This window comes from Colossoma macropomum, unplaced genomic scaffold (assembly GCF_904425465.1).
Source record: "Colossoma macropomum unplaced genomic scaffold, Colossoma_macropomum, whole genome shotgun sequence".
Taxonomy (NCBI): Eukaryota; Metazoa; Chordata; class Actinopteri; order Characiformes; family Serrasalmidae; genus Colossoma; species Colossoma macropomum.
In genome coordinates, this window is record NW_023494806.1 from 6,619,718 (window position 1) to 6,636,989 (window position 17,272).

General features: G+C 35.6%; 1 protein-coding gene across 2 annotated transcripts; it reads right to left on the reverse strand.

Annotated features, from left to right (window-relative positions):
- si:ch211-102c2.4 (uncharacterized protein LOC568178 homolog) lies at positions 1-16,661 on the reverse strand. 2 transcript variants are annotated; one of them, XM_036598855.1, is made up of 5 exons: positions 16,480-16,661; positions 8,279-8,572; positions 3,989-4,078; positions 3,745-3,764; positions 1-2,167 (listed from the first exon to the last, which is right to left on the reverse strand). In XM_036598855.1, the coding sequence occupies exons 1-5, from the start codon at positions 16,526-16,528 to the stop codon at positions 2,120-2,122; spliced, it is 501 nt and encodes a 166-aa protein (XP_036454748.1). In that variant the 5' UTR covers positions 16,529-16,661; the 3' UTR covers positions 1-2,119. The 2 variants fall into 2 exon arrangements, with proteins under 2 accessions (XP_036454748.1, XP_036454749.1); XM_036598856.1 differs by lacking the exon at positions 3,989-4,078 and having other exon boundaries at positions 16,480-16,655.
- Positions 16,662-17,272: the final 611 nt, after the last annotated feature.

Consider the following 17,272-nt stretch of genomic DNA (forward strand, 5'->3'; position numbering starts at 1 on the left):
GTACAGCTTCATAAACATGCATAATTACAAATTATTAGTAGGAAGGTTTTAAAAAGGGTCAGTATAGGGAGACAATATATATAATATAATATAAATGTAACATATAAAGCTGGTTTGTTAAGGCACTTATAACCAGTACTTGATCCTTAACTATCTGCTTATTACTACATTATTAAGCTGTAACTACAGTGAATTAAACATTTTCCAGAACCCTTGAAAAGCTTATATAGGCCTTGAGAAGCCTTATCAAGCCAGTAGTACTTAGCTATCATTAGCTTCTAAAAGTCAGAATGCACAGCTGAACAGGTTGATAGACTATTAATTTAATAATAATGTGAACTGAACTATAAAGCAATTTCGAAACCTTTATTTTTCCCTTGCTCCTGATTTTGTCTCATCCACTCCTGGACTTGGTCAGAATACTAATATTTTTATTAATGGGGCTCTCTTCATACTCAAAGTCATTTGCAGACAGGTGATAAAGCTGAACAGTGATAGATGAAACTATGAGTATTAATATAAAATCATGTAAGACGATGACACAGATCAAATTAAAAGGGTAAATACCAAAAGAGACGTGGAATTTTAATTAAAGGCTAGTTAAAGAGATACCTTTTCAAATGTTTCTTAAACGTGGGCACTAAGCTGGACTGTCTAAGCTGTCTAAAAGTAGCTTAATAAGAATAAGACTTCATATGAGGATTACAGGAGCTCTGGAAAGTACTTAATTCACCCTATTTACTCCTTAATAATGTTGTATTGGGCAGCCAGTTAATTAGTAGCTATTGGCTTGATACATTAACAGCTATCAGTTTAATAAGGCTTAATAAGGGCAGTATAAGGGACTGGAAAATTATGATGCGTAATATTTTTATATGTATATATAAAATAGCAACAGCCTAGCAACACTTTAACAATAACCACCTGGGATACCATAGCAACTACCTAGCAACACCTTAGCGACCACCAGGGCAGGAATACCATAGCAATGACCTAGCAAGACCTTAGCAACTACCAGGGCAGGGATACCATAGCAACTGCCTAGCAACACCTTAGCAACCACCAGGGCAGGAATACCATAGCAATGACCTAGCAACACCTTAGCAACCACCAGGGCAGGGATACCATAGCAATGACCTACTGACACCTGAGCAACCACTATGCATACCACAGCAATGTCCTAGAGACGCTTTAGCAACCACCAGGGATGCCATAGCAATGGTCTGGCAACACATTAGCAACAACCTGTTGTACCAAAACTACGGCCTAGCGACACCATGGCAACCACACAGAATATCACAGCAACCAAATTAAAGTTCGTTCACAAACTTTTCCCTTCTGGTTTATGCTAGTTACTCATTAATAATGAAGTAATAAGCAGTTAATTACTAGCTATTGGCTTTTTAAGGCTTAATAAGAGCATTACAAGAGCAGTATAATATGAAAGTCCGGAGAGGCCATGAGCTGTTGCTATAATTTTCTGGATTGTTGTCTTGAGATTACAAGATAATTAACGTGTTATCTCAAGAAAACTTTGTATATGTCTCTGTGACGTGTTGCCCCCAAAAATATACCTTTTATTTCAAAGGTGAAAATGTATTTCAAGGCAGATATTTGTAGGACAACAAATGCTACAAATGGATGTTTTCAGTATTTTATCCTTATTTAACTTATCACTGTTGCCCAACACACATTCTTAATATGCAAAGTGATTCCAAACTTGTGAAGAGTAGTTTTATATATACAGTGCTCTGAGAAAGTTTTAGGCACCACAGAAAATGTATTTGCTGTATTTATCAGTGCGTTCATTTAACCATTTTCATACCTTGCATAGTTATAATCCAATACCTGGTTTGGATAATCAGTACTTTATTAAATTAAATCAAATGTGCTGCTGATAAATTAGAACAAGTCAATGCGGTGGCTGGCAGCATTCAGGAGAAATAATTTGCCCAAGACTTTATCACAGGACTGTACTTGTGTGATACTGTGCAGCAGATGAAACAGATGAAGCCTAGTACTGTAGTACTGAAATAATTCTGTTTGATCCTCCCCTGGAAATCCTGTGTAGACGAGGGCTCAGCTTCATCTGTGTCCACAAAGCCAGTTCTTCCTCTCTTCAGCGCTGTTTTTCTTCCAAAACGCTTTCATACACTGCGTTTCTCTTCTGAAACACACACACCCATATTAGGATTACCATCGTTGCATTAAATCAGACTTAAACAATGGCTGATCATCTGTATTTCTGCAGCTGTATTCACAATGGATTATTAATTATAATGACCAGCATAAACTTCTTATAATTGCTCAAAAGTAGTTATATTTACATGCACAGCATGTTTAAAGTGATGCATTATTTCCTTCACATTTAAAACCTCACTTTACTTAAAGGTGGCAATAACCTGGCATAATGCTTTATTATGTGTTATTGACTGTACAGTGTGTTTTATGCACACTTGCAAGTCATATGCTCTTGCTTTATAAAGTGCCATGCATATAGCTTCAAGCAAACATTGTACAATGCTGTGAAAAAGTATTTGCCCCCTTGGTGACTGTCTATATTACCGCATGTTTTGTCACAGTGGACGTTATTCGATCTTCGAAGGGAACTTTATCAAACACAAAATGCCTTAAATAACTCGTTTCATGATCTTTAGCTGTACTGACTGCAACCAACTTATAACTTGGTATCAGCCTTTCACATTGTTCTGGAGGAATCTGAACCCACTCTTCTTTGCAGAGCTGTTTTAAAGACCCCCAGCACTAAACAATGTATTTATTTTAAATGGTTAACTTCTCTTGGTTGGATTATTATGATTATAGTAGCACAAAGCTCACATTTTTCTTTGAAAACACTATTCTGTTGTTGCAGTATTCTAACACTGTCCTCATTCGCATCAGAGACAAGTTCATCAAGCTAACTGAGCAGGCTAGACAGATTTATACAGTACAGGTTCAGTTCTGGCTCACTGTTGCGCAAGTTTAAAAGATAAAGACTCAAATCTAGAAAAAACAGCATAGACCAGCATATGTTGCGATTTGGATGCTGTTATGCTGGTCAGCAGCAATAGACGTCCAGGTACTATTTGGGTGGTAACACTGATGTGGTGGTGGTGGGTTAGTGTGTGTTGCGCTGGTCTGAGTGGATCAGACACAGCAGTGCTGCTGGAGTTTTTAAACACCTCAGTGTCACTGCTGGACTGAGAATAGTCCACCAACCAAAAATATCCAGCCAACAGCATCCTGTGGGCAGTGTCCTGTGACCACTGATGAAGGACTAGAGGATGATCAACACAAACTGTGCAGCAGCAGATGAGCTATCGTCTCTGACTTTACATCTACAAGGTGGAGCAACAAGGTAGGAGTGTCTAATAGAGTGGACAGTGAGTGGACACAGTGTTTAAAAACTCCAGCAGCACTATATACATATATATATATATATATATATATATATATATATATATATATATATACTCCAAGCTATTAATTTTGTTTCTTTTCAGCCGTTCAAGTGTGAATTTGCTGCTCTGTTTTGGATCGCTGTCTTGCTGCACACCCCAGTTACATTCCAAATTCAGCTCATGGACAGATGAACAGACACTCTCCTTCAGAACTGTCCGATCTGAAAAAACCATTCACTGCCACAAATATTCAAAACTAAAAAGAAAATCAGGATGGGGGCTAATACTTTTTCACAGAACTGCACGCGTGAGTGCAATAGAGCTTCAGGGAATGGTAACCTACCTTCTCACTTCTGGTTTTCCCTAGAAGGGGAGAGAAATGAGTGAGTTAGAAGCCAGCGTGCACGAGCTCTCGCACTCAAACACTGTCTGTTAACGGAGCACAGCGCTGCTGGATGGTGTTTGTGGTTTAATGACGAAAAGACAGAGGCAGTTCCTTTTTTTAAACTCACAAAACGCTACGCTAAGCAGCTGTGGTAATGCTCTGCTCACGCACACGTACTGTGCCAGAGGAACTAAGTACTCACTGTTGGAATAAATGCATGTTGAAATTACTGCCAGCAGCAACAGCAGAAACACAATCCAGCGAAGGATGCCCCATACAAAACCCGGAGGAGCTGTAAAAGAATCACAATTCATTGCATGTTCTGTGTGTGGGGGGTGGGGGGGGGGATATCTGAGCACCTCACAATTTGATTTTAATTCAGGGCGATTAGAAATTGATTTCCGATGCACCTCAATATTCTATTTTGATTTATATAGCCTAAATTAGTCGTATGCAAAAGTTTGGGGCAAATTCCATGTTTTGTTGATTTTTTTAAGTGAAGAAATTAGATGCACAAATACTGTTTACCTGCTGAATTTAACATATTGGGAACAAATTACAACATACAATGTGGCCTGTGCAAAAGTTATGGCACATTCTATATTGTATTTTTTTAAAAATGTTAAACCCTTCAAATAAGATAATAGAATTGGCAAAAAATGTCCATATGTAGAGGATGTGTACACTTATTTTCACATAGAAAATCAACAAAATATGCAAATTGATGGCATATCATTTTGCTAGACTTCCGCTGTCTTATTTGAGATTAGATTTCATAGATTAAGTGGTATTTGTTGAATGCCATGCTGGTTGTGATGGGGGTTAGATAGTGTGCTGTTTATCTCTAGCCTGATGTGCTTGATGCCGGTAATATGTGCTGTCCTGCTGTTTTGTCATGTGTTTTCATTGTGTTTTCTGTTCTGTCTGCTGCTTTGTTTGTCATTTTAAATGCATCACATTTACACCACAGAAAAAGTTCATATAAATGAATGTGGTATTTTAGTTTTATTTGCGAGGCACCTCAGGTAGCTGAACTGGGAGAGAAACGTGCATAAATAAAGGTCAAGGTTATGATATGAAGAACACTGCTTTCCTCAGCAAGGGTTTGGTTGACCACAGGCAAAATAAGAAAAAAAATACAGCAGAAGTGCTTTGAAAGAATGGGACATAACATCAGTGACACAGTGTGAATAGGGAAAGGTACCAGGCTGTACTACTGAGTTGGACTACCAGGCTGGACTACCGAGCTGTACTACTGAGTTGGACTATCAAGCTGGAAAAATGAACTGGACTATCAGGTTGAACTATTGGTCTAGATTACCAAGATGGACTACTGGACTGGACTAATGATCTGTATTTCAGGGATGAAATAACAAGATGGATTTTCAGGGTGGACTAACGAGCTAGATCCTCAAACTGGATTACCACACTGGACTACCAAGGTAAACTACCGGGCTGGACTATCATGCTGGACTACTGGGCTGGGCTACCGAGCTGGTTTACAGGGCTGGATTATTGCGCTGGACTACTGGACTGGGCTACCGAGCTAGATTACAGGGCTGGACTACTGGGCTGGCCTGATGGGCTTGGCTAACTATCTGGACTACTGAGCTGGATTACCGCACTGGACTACTGGGCCGGGCTAGTGAGCTAGATTACACAGCTGGACTACTGGGATGGACTACTGGGCTGGGCTGCCGAGCTGGATTTCAGGGCTGAACTACCGGGCTGGATTACTGGGTTAGACTATCAAAATGGACTACCAGGCTAGACAATTGAGCTGGACTACTGAGCTGGATCACCACGCTGAAATACTGGGGTTGGACTGCCAGGCTGAACTGCCAGGCTGTTGTTATTGCTGTTCAAAACAACACAACAAAAAACTACATTTGATTTATGCTAACAGTGTGACCGTTCACATACACAGTGATTATCACTTAAAATTAATAACATGTTTTGACACAAACCAAGTTGTGCACTGTGATTCTCATTAAATTGAATGGGATTTCTGGAAAGCTTGTCTAACCTAGTGCCCAGTAAAGCTAGACAAAGCTTGTCTAACCTAGTAGCTATAAAATAACGGATTTGTGGGTGGAGCATCAGCAAAGTCAGTTCAGTGTTATTGCATGTAAAACACTAAAACTCAGTTCTACTTCCAGCCGTATGCAAAAATTTGAACACCCCTGGTCAAACGGCATGTTTTGTTGACTTTCTAAGTTAGAATAAGTTAACACATCCTCCACAGGTAACACACTTAAATACAGTATTTTTCTGCATAATTTTAAATATTTTGCTAACTTTAACATTTTGTGAAACATAAAATATAAAATATATAATGTGCCATAACTTCTGCACAGGCCACTTATTTTTTCGCCAATATGTTACATTTAGCAAATAAACAGTATCTGTGTGTTAAAATGTGCAGAGGATGTGTTCACTTACTTTCACCTAGAAAATCAACTAAGCATGTCATTTGACCAGGGCTGCCTAAACGTCTGCACACGACTGTATGTCTCACAGTGGGCATATTCAGGGCTGGACAAAGTCCAAAACATCTGTATTAGAATGAAAGTATTAATACGTCTGTATTGGAATGAAAGTATTGAATTAATACTTAAAACATTTCTTGAGTAAAAGTAGAAGAACTGTTGTATTTGAATTAAAAGTACTTGCTCTTAATTGCACCTAAGCAGAATAAGTAAAGTAGCTTAAAACCAAATATTCAAGTAGAAGTGTTGTCACTCTGGTGAGATGATGACTCAAGGAAAAGTAAAGGTACCTTCCCAAAAAACTTGAGTAGATGGACAGAAGTAACTTGTCAAAAAGCTACTTAAGTACTGAGTAACTTATAGACCTGCAGTGGAACTTCTTAGTACATTGAGCATCTATCAGTATAGGAACTGAAGTCTGGTAAGCTCTGTTCTTCTCTTTTCAGATCCTTTTTTAAATCTAAATTAAATCTATAAACCTCAACAATCAGAGGTGTGACTAATCACAGAGCAGTTTACATGTTATTACTGGCATAACGGAAAAACACAAAAAGGAATTAGTGATTAAATGTTAATGACTAAAATGGAACGGAGTAAAAAAGTAGATTATTTTTCTCACAAATATACTAAAAGTATCATGTAAAAAAATACTGGGGGAAGTACAAATCCACCAAAATTTTACTCGAGTACAAGGATGTGAGTAAATGCAACTAGTGTTCATGTGTGCCACCACACAGTTCTCCTGATATGATTCATTAAAGTACAATATTATTAATTACTAATACTATAATATCACTAATAACACATTTAATAGAGGAAAACTAAATTTCTTTTCTATTAAAATCAGTTGATATTCTTTTTAGCAACTCCTTTTACCCAAGATTGTTATATAATATATATATATATATATATATATATATATATATATATATATATATATATATATATACTCTTAAAAAAGATTCTTCAAGGGTGCTTTAAAAAAGGTTCTTCAAGGGTGCTTTAGCAAAAACAGTGGTTCCATATAGAACCATGAACACTCAAAGAACCATTGGCTTGCTTAAAAGATTGTTTGCATGGTAAAAGCGTTGTTCAGATTGATGGAAACTACTGTGCTGTAGATGGTTCTAGCTATCTGATAGAACCTTCAGACCAATCTGAAGAATGCTTTCATGATGCAAAGAACCCTTTAATCATGCAGTGTTCATGGTTCTATTGTTTTTACTAAAGAACCCTTGAAGCACCATCTTTTTAAGAGTGTAGATATACAGCCAGGGGTTGCCAGGAGTTTTTCTACTTTCATCCATTTACTGAAATGTTGTACTTAGTAAAATGAATTTACTCTGAAAATCAGCTTCAATCTGGATTTTGAACTTTGCAATATTTGTTTGACTTTTAACATAATTAGAATCAGGATTGCTTTCATCAGCCGACTGAGGTATCAATGAATGTGTCTGTGTATTTCACTTTAAAGGAACTGTCAAAATTTCTGCTTATTCAGTCATTGAGATATGAACAGAGTCATTCAGAGTGGTCTGAGGTGAAATGGTTCGTTGAGGAGAAACCTATGAACTCTTGTCTTTACAGTGGTGCTGATAGGAACCAGGGGTCCTGATGTCTACAACACAAATATAGCCATTTTACTTACTATCCATAACCACCAGTGAACCTACATGCTTCTATATGTAATGCTGATAATGGTAAAATAGCGGTAAATCTGAAAAAAAGGCTTTTAAAATACATTTAAAGCCAAGATTATCATAAAAAACAATGTCTCAGGCATCAGACGGTGTATTCATAACTATTTCATGTAATAAGGTTCTACGAGGGAGCTTTAAGGGGCTTTGGATGTCTGGTTCCCATCAAACAATTCTATTAAGCTTCTCTAGAACACAGTGCTCAACCATCAAACCACTCTGAAAGACTTTGTTTACATCTTAATGCACTGAGCGTTTCTAAGTAACAGGTTTCAGTGTAAGGAGCTGAAGAGGCTGCAGGCTCACTGGAGTAGAGTTGACTCTCGGCCAGTTTGACGATGACATTGGAGCTGTTCTTCAGGCCGCACCAGTACACCCCGTCTCCCTGGGACAGGCTGTTGACGGACACCACGAAGGCCTGGCCGTCGTCCTGCACGGTCAGGCTGCCACCCAGTAGCTGGCTGTCCCCAGCTTGGAAGGCAAAGCCTGAACAGCACTCATGGTTAGCATCGTCCCGCTTACACCAGATCCTGGGCTGACGCTTCTGCTCTGCGGTGTAGGGGCATTTCAGCTTCTGCTGAAAGTGACATTCACTCACACCTGCGGAGGACAGTGTATGGTCACTCAGAGACACAGATCACTCCTACACAGGCTCTTTTGATCTGTTTACAGTGCTATCAGATTGCTTTACATGCTAGTTTTCATTATAGTGGTTGTAACATAATTAAGGGGCTATTCTTAATGACTGAGCCAGGTTACATAAAAGTTTAAAAGTATGTGGACATGATTAAATGGATCTAGTGACTCCTCGCCTCTTTAATCAGACGTGTTGTGAGTTATTGCAGCTTTTATGTCATTTTATTTAGATGAATCATTTCTATTAAGACGTACTGAGTGATTGTAGACATGAAAATCAGAGTTCGCAGTTCATGTTTGCCACCACACATTATTAGAAATGATGGTAACACTTTACAGTAGGATACAGTTCATAAGGCTATATGACACCTACATAAGCTTGTCATGACAACTGACATAAACCTACATAAATGGTTTTAAATGCTTATTCCAACAGGCGTCATCTGTCATAAAAACTACTTTAGCTAACTGATCAAAACTGGCATGTGTAAACTTTATAATGAATAATGCCTATTGGAATAAGCATTTATAAAGATTTATGTAGGGTTATGTCAGTTGTTATGACAAGCTTATGTAGGTGTCATAAAGCCTTATGACCAGTGCCCTATAGTGAAGTGTTACTGAAATGCACAAATAACAAATGATTTTTCGTGATATATGTTGTTGGGAGTGAACGACGATGCCATATTATCACTAATACCACATTTAATAGAGGAATATAAGATTTGTTTTCCATTAACATCAGTTGATATTCTTTTGAAGAACTTCTTATACCCAAAGTTGTTATAAATACACTCTCAAAAAAAATGATTCTTCAAGGGTTCTTTAGCAAAGACAGTGGTTCCATATAGAACCATGAACACTTAAAGAACCATTTGCTTGCTTAAAGCGTTGTTTGCATGGAGGAATGGTTCTTAAATAAATAAAAATGAGCTTTCTTTCTTTCTTTCTTTCTTTCTTTCTTTCTTTCTTTCTTTCTTTCTTTTTCAGTCATTAAATTAAGTTGTAAGAAAATGGGTTATTTGTTTGTTGGGAAGAGAGAGGTCATCTTTATTGGTGTGAGGTTGAGAACTATACTTTTATGTAGTTAAATAAGTAAATAAATAAATAAATAAATAAAATCAAGAATGATGTTCTAATATAAATAATTTATGGGATTCCTCATCAAACTTTTGCTTCTTTTTTCATTCTTTCAGAGATTTAGAGGATTTCTCTGCTCTTTGTGTCCCACAAAGAAACTGTTTGTTTGTTTGTTTGCTGGAAATGAAGGAAGATGGTTATTATTCTGAGGTTTAGAACTATATTTCTTTTTAAATAAATAAATAAATAAATAAATGCTTTCGCACATAATAAATGTCCTGCTAATTTGACAAACATTGAAATTCAAAGTTTCGATCAGGGCTTTAGAGGTTTCAAGCTGTTGTTGGTTATATCATGAATATCATTATGAATGTCCTAAATTATAAGTATTCATTGTATCTTTATATAATTTAAAGCAATGAAAAAAAGAAATCAGCGCTGGAGGAACAAAACCTTGTATCTCCATTTTTCAGTTTTTGACATAATTTGAAAGTACCTGCTGCCCTTTACATTGTTTGTAAATTTCATGATGAATGGACCAAAAAAGAAATGACCCAAAATGACTTGGAAAAAAGTCTGGTTCCATTGACTTCCATAAAAATAAAGTAGGTTTTTTCCTTCTCCTGTAAAGTTACCATTTTGGAGATACAAGGTTTTGTTCCAACAACAGTGATATGTAATATATATTGAAAAAAACATATAAACTTAAAAAAAAACCAATGAAAAACATAATTCATAACTGTTTCAAAAAGCATGTTTTAATTGTAAATGTTTGTCTTCTTCTATCGGTTTAGTGTGAACAATTCTCTACAGCTCATATATGAAGTGCTGCAGTACAGAATCAATTACTCAGACTGTTTCAGAGAGCATAACACGAGAGGCGAGGAGGCACAGTCAGGATCACAGTGACAGTTTACAAGACACCAAACCTGCACTCTTAAAGGGTTCTTCAGTAAAGACAACAGAACCATGAACACTCAAGCATTTGCATGCTTAAATGTCTCAGTAACACTTTCTATGAATGTCACCTTTGTAAGCATCTCTAAACACATCCACAACATGTTATAATGCATTCATAAGACATTATAAACATAGCTATAAATATTTATAAAAAAAATTGTTATAGTCATGTTTATTATGCATTATGAACTGTTAACATAATACATTATAAGTACTGATCATAACAAATTATAAGAGCTCATAAGTTGTATTTGTCCGCTCTAAGTAAAGTGAAGCGTACTGTACTAAAGCCTCCTCCAGTGTTAAGAGTGAGGCTTCAAGCTGAAGTATTTACTGAAGGATTTACTGAAACACTAAAACATTCACAATAAAGCACATTACAGGCTTCAAATGTCAGAGTTTAAACTAGAGCTGCATCAGTGTTTTACCCAATGTGGGAAAGGTAATGTACACCACCGTTAGCTTGGTATTTGTCTTTACTTTACAGTCTCCAAGCTGGGACTGACTTCTTTGGCACTGACAGTATAACATGTTATTAACACTATTTAAATGCATTATATTAACAATTCATAATGTATAATAAACATGGCTATAAAATGTTATTCGGTGTAATTCTTTTTTATAAATATTTATAACCATGTTTATAATGCCTTATGAACACATTATAACATGTTATAAATGTGTTTATAGATGCTTACAAAGGTGACATTCATAGAAAGTTTTACCAATGTCTCTTTGCATGGTGAACCGGTTCTATAGATGGACAATATGTTACATATTTAACCTTTTTGAAAATGGTTTAACATAGCACCAAAAAGGGTTCTTCTATTGTTACAATCATGAGTATATAGAATCTATACAGAACCATTGTCTTTACTGAAGATCCCTCAAAGAACCATCTTTTTTCAGTGTGCTGCTAATACATCAGCATGCATATTTAAAGCTACAGAGATGAACAGAGGAAATCCGTGTGTTAGTCGTGTCTGTTTCATCAGAGTTTACTGTAAAAATAATCTGCAGATAATACTTTCCACTTGCCGTCAGCCTACAGCTTTGCGTTTATCATAATCATAACTGTTTTGTAATCGTTTTATGATCATTTTGTATAATCACATATCAGAATCAGAGCTGTTTTTATTGCGACAATAACTTCCAAGAACGTATCTGGCAGTCAAGTTAAGAAAGCGAATAAATCGGTGAAAAAATGTGACCAGTAAACAAAAATATTAAATACAGTAAAATATAGGAAACACAGAAAAAACATGAACATAGAAGAAGTGCTGATGATTTAGAAGCCATGCTGGGTTTTGCTGGATATACATCAGGGGTGCCCAAACTTTTTTACTTGGGAGGCTAAAGTGCGATGTTTGTGGTGGGCCAAAAAGACAATACACAAATAAAAAAAGGAGGTGGGTTTCAAATCAAAACATCACACTGTGTTTTCACTCATAAATACAATTAAAAAAAAAGGAAAATTAGAGTTTCATTATACATTGTATTATAAGTTTATATAGTATATAAACTTATAATCCTAGTATATAAACTATACTATATATAACACATAGTATAAACATCTGTTTGCTCTCTCTTGGTGAGGGGGGCTTTGCGTAATTTTTTGGTGGGCCAAACTTTGGGCAGCCCTGATATACAGTCGTATGCAAAGGTTTGAACACCCTCTGGTCAAATGACATGTATTGTTGATTTTCTAAGTGAAAATAAGTGAACACAGCCCCCCCCTAGAACTTGAATGAAATTTCATTGCACAATTTCTATTTATTGTTTCTATTTATTTATATGTATTTTTCCCAATATGTTAAATTCAACAAATAAACTGTTATTTTGTATTTAAAATGTGCAGAAGTGTGTTCTCTGTAGAGGATGTGTTCATTTATTTACCCTTAGAAAATTAATTAAACATGACCAGGGGCGCGCAAACTTTTGCATACGGCTGTATATAACTGTTCTATATGCCGCGTGTGGTCAAACAGTGTCCTAAGTGTGCTACACTGAAAAAAATGACGTATTGAATTGACTGTGGGTAACTTTCTGGTGGGCCAAACTTTGGGCAGCCCTGACCAGTGAAAATAAGTGAACACATCCTCTACAGAGAACATGCTTAAATATGGTGTTTTTCTGTAGATTTTACTGCACAATTTCTATTTATTGGCTGAGTTTAACATACTGGAAAAAATATATATATAAAATGTGATATAACTTTTGCACAGGCCACACTTTATGTATTTTTATTTTTTCCCAATATGTTAAATTCAACAAATAAACAGTTATTGTGTATTAATAATGTGTGGAAGTGTGTCTCTGTAGAGGATGTGTTCATTTATTTACACTTACAAAATAAATTGACCAGGGGCGCACAAACTTTCGCATACAGCTGTATATGAGTGTTCTTCAGTGCACCGTCGAACAACGTTGTAAGTGTGGCACACCAAAAATTATAATAATAATAGAAATGAATTGACTATATGTAAATATGTACATCATTTCCACATTCATAAAACATATCATATCATCATGTTTTCTCCCAAAAGTGAGCCAGTTTGACAAAATTGTGTTATTGGAGTCATTGTACCATTGCGGTGGTGTCCCACAACAATGAATCCATGAAAATGAGCTCACAAATAAGAATAAACCACAGAAAGTTGACTTGCGTGTGTTCTTAGTGCTGTTTCAGAATTAACCGACAAAAAAAATATGATTAATCTTTTTTTGAATTTTTATTTCAGTGATTTTTATTTACCTATGTCATGCATGAAGAACTGCAGGTCACGGGGCGACTTCACAGACGCTGATGTTTTTACGTGAAACAAGAATTTTGTTGCTTTTGAATTGTAAAGATGCATTAAAAATAATGTCTGCCCTGCTAAACTAAATGGACAAATATTCAAATATTTATTTTGAAAATAAATTTTGCCCCAAGATTTTTTGTCAGTGGTGTAAGAGAAATATAAAATGCAATTTTAAAAAGGAGGAAAAATACAGGGAGGTTGTTTTGATTTACTTCTTGAATGGATCTCAAAGGAAGAGAGACGAACTCTGAGTAGTCGACCGTTAGCAAAACTTCTTTTTACATTTCTGATCAAGTTGACTAAAATTTTGACAGCTTCACGTGTGACAATGAGAATGTCGGTGGTGTGACTCATGAAACATTAAGCAATTTTAACATTGGAACAAAGTAACAACTTGAAGGCCATATTTGTTATTTCCTATATACAATGTGACTTCAGTGGATTATATTTTGGAATAGTTCAGATTTTTCAGATTTCAGATTTTTCAGATTTCAGATTTGAAGTTTGTCTGCAGTGTTTTAACTTTGCTGATGCTGTTCAGTGTACCAGACTATGCTTTACACTTGAATTACATATCAACATTCATACCCTGTTTGCCACCTCAATGGCAGAATAACTAATTCATATTTTATTCATGTGATATTTACTTATTGCTGTTAATTTCCGAGTGTAGAGAATAACAACTGATCAAACACAGCGTATTGAGGGTCTCACACAAATGAAACTTGACTCGTAGATGCTGTGTAGATCTACCACATTAAAAAGGCGTTCTTCAAGGTTTCTTAGTAAATGAGATTATTGTATATACAGTTGTGTGCAAAAGTATGGGCGCCCCTAGTCAAATTCCTCTACAGAGAACATATTTCAAAGCACAGTTACTGTTGATTTGCTCAATTTAAAAAAAACATAAAATGTAGCCTCTGCTATTTATGACTTTTTTCAGAAATGCCATATTTAAGTGTGTCTCTGTAGAGGATGCGTTGACTTATTTTCAGTTAGAATATCAACAAAACTTAGGTGTTCAAACTTACATAAAACATAAAATCACTACATATAGTAATACTGTTGTATTAATTCTAATATTAGTGTTTATTCTGGGCAAATAAACATTCATTGCCTTATAAAATTGCTTTTTTAAACACCTTTTGCACAGTACTGTACTGTCTGTGTTGTTAACAGGCCAAATGTAGTACTTAAAATCCAAAGCAGAGCTTAATCTCACTGTTCTGAGACTTAAGAAGCTGCACATATTACCCACTTCCTTATTAGCAGATGTGGTCAGTGAATAGTTTCATTTACTCAGTAAGTACAATGGTAAGGAATTGTGTTTTCCTCAGAATGACAGATACTTCTGCTTAAGTACATTTCTGATGAAAGGAATCCACTTTTTACTGTTAATTCCTTTGTATATGTTAAATTTCATTCCATTCTTATGGTTCATTATCTGTACTGCACTATGATTGGTCACACTATTGATGTTTGAGGTTTTATTATATTATTTCAGACCAAAAGGAGAAGAACAGAGCTTAACAAACTGCAGCTGTTGTGCTGATAGACGCTGGATGGTCTAAGAAGTTTAACTGCAGTTCTACTTGTAAATTTCTTTAGTGGTTCTTTTCTTTACTTTTTATTCGTTTTCATTGTATTTTATTGCTATTTTATGTCTGTTTTATTTTCTTTTTTGAGCTTTTATTTATTTAAATTCCTTGATCAGTGAAGTCACCCTAAAATAAAGCTTGACTGATTTATTGATTTTGCTTTTTGAGCTGCTAATTTTCTACATCTACTACTATGTTGTTATTTTGGAAAGACACTTTTATTTACTTTTACTCAAGTCAGTATTTCACCAAAGTAACAGTACTTTAACTTCAGCACAGTCCTATCCAAAAATGTGGGCTCCCCAGATTAAATTCCCTGTTGTTGTTGCACATTTTTTGCACAACTTCTCTTCATTTGGTGAATTTAACTGAATTTTCAGGGGAAAAAAGATATAAAATATAGCCTGAGCAAAAGTTATGACACCTTTTGTGTTTTGTTTCTCCAACATGTTAACAAATACACCGAAATTGTGGATTAAAATGGTCACTTATAGGTCACTTCACCGACCTCTGCTTACAACATTGCAATGCTGTTACTCACATACACACGCATGCCGTGATGAACCATAAAAGAACCACTTTACGGTCCCTAAAGACCGTTCAATGGACGGCTCTTGGGAATCCAGTTATGCAAATGAGATGTGTGAGCGTGAAAACCTTTTACAAAGTAAACCACATCATGTAAATGTTCTAAGAAGAACCCTTTGGATTGGTGTAGAACCTTTACATTATGTGGAGGTTCTTCTTCATTACAGTATTCTTCACATTCACACAAGCATGGTTCTTTGAGGAAACAAAACTGGCTTCACTCAAAGAACTGTTTTTGGAAGATTCCAGCAGATATAATAAGTAGAAATTTATATTTACACTTTAATTTAATACATAAGAATCTCTGCATGTATATCGATGCTGTTGGAACAAAACCTTGTATCTCCAAAATGGTAACTTTACAGGAAAGGGAAAAAACATACGTTATGTTTAATGTAAGTCAATGGAACCAGAATTTTTTCCAAGTCCTTTTGGCCCATTCATCATGAAATTTACACACAATGTAAAGGACAACAGACATTTTCAAAATATGTCAAAAACTGAAAAATGACAAAAATTGAGATACAAGGTTTAGTTCTGACAGCAGCGACATGTTTGAGTGTGTATTTAATTAAACAATGTTTAGGGACACTATATATATATTAAACATATAGAGAAAAACACTGTGAACAGTCATCATCACTGCTGCACTATAAGTGAACATACATGCAACATTTACTCATTTTCCTGTAACTTTTACTTGTATTAGATTTTTCACATCTCACTCATACATAACTATACTTCTTAGTTTTGACTCTTTTTGCCTTTGATATATACTGTGGCTACTACTCTATCTGTATGTATATGTGTGAACATATATGTGTGTATATATATATCTTACCTGTGAGGATTAATAACACCAGTGGCACTGACAGGAACATTTTAGACATAGTTGAAGCCAAACTCAGAGACGAAATGCACTTCTGCTTTTATTATAGTGGAGAAGGATTTAGGAAGTGAAGATGACAGGAAGTAACCAGCCACAGACACTAGAAAATGGCTCTTGGCTTTCTTTCCTCTGTTTCGCTCTCTTAGATGACCAACCCCTCCCTCTCTCTCTCTCTCTCTCTCTCTCTCTCTCTCTCTCTCTCTCTCTCTCTCTCTTTCTCTGTCTCTCATCTTTCTTTTCAGGGATCAGCTTTTGCATACATTTATTCAGTTTGCGTATGTGAGTTGCAAGTATTTGTTCATTAAAGCAAACACATAAATTAGCACCAGTGGTCTTTCCTGTTTGTGGCTGCATTGATGTCGACCCAGATAACACCTATGTAGCTTATGTACACACATGCAATATGGTTCATAACCCAAACCAAAACCAAAGTAACTTTTCAAATTTGAACTTATTTATATTGAAAAAACTACTGTTGACTTTTTTAACATAACTGCTTTAAATATATATATATATATATATATATATATATATATATATATATATATATATATATATATACATACAACTGATTAATACTGAAATAATGCAACAAGGAGAAGTCATCTTTACTTTTAAAGTCAAATTATTCATTTACCTTGGATTTATTTCTTCTGTGAAACTTTTTTCTGTGAAAAGCTTTTTTTGTGCATAAAACAGCAACTGTTTGCTTTTTAAAGAAAGTCACTTATACTGCTCCAAAGCA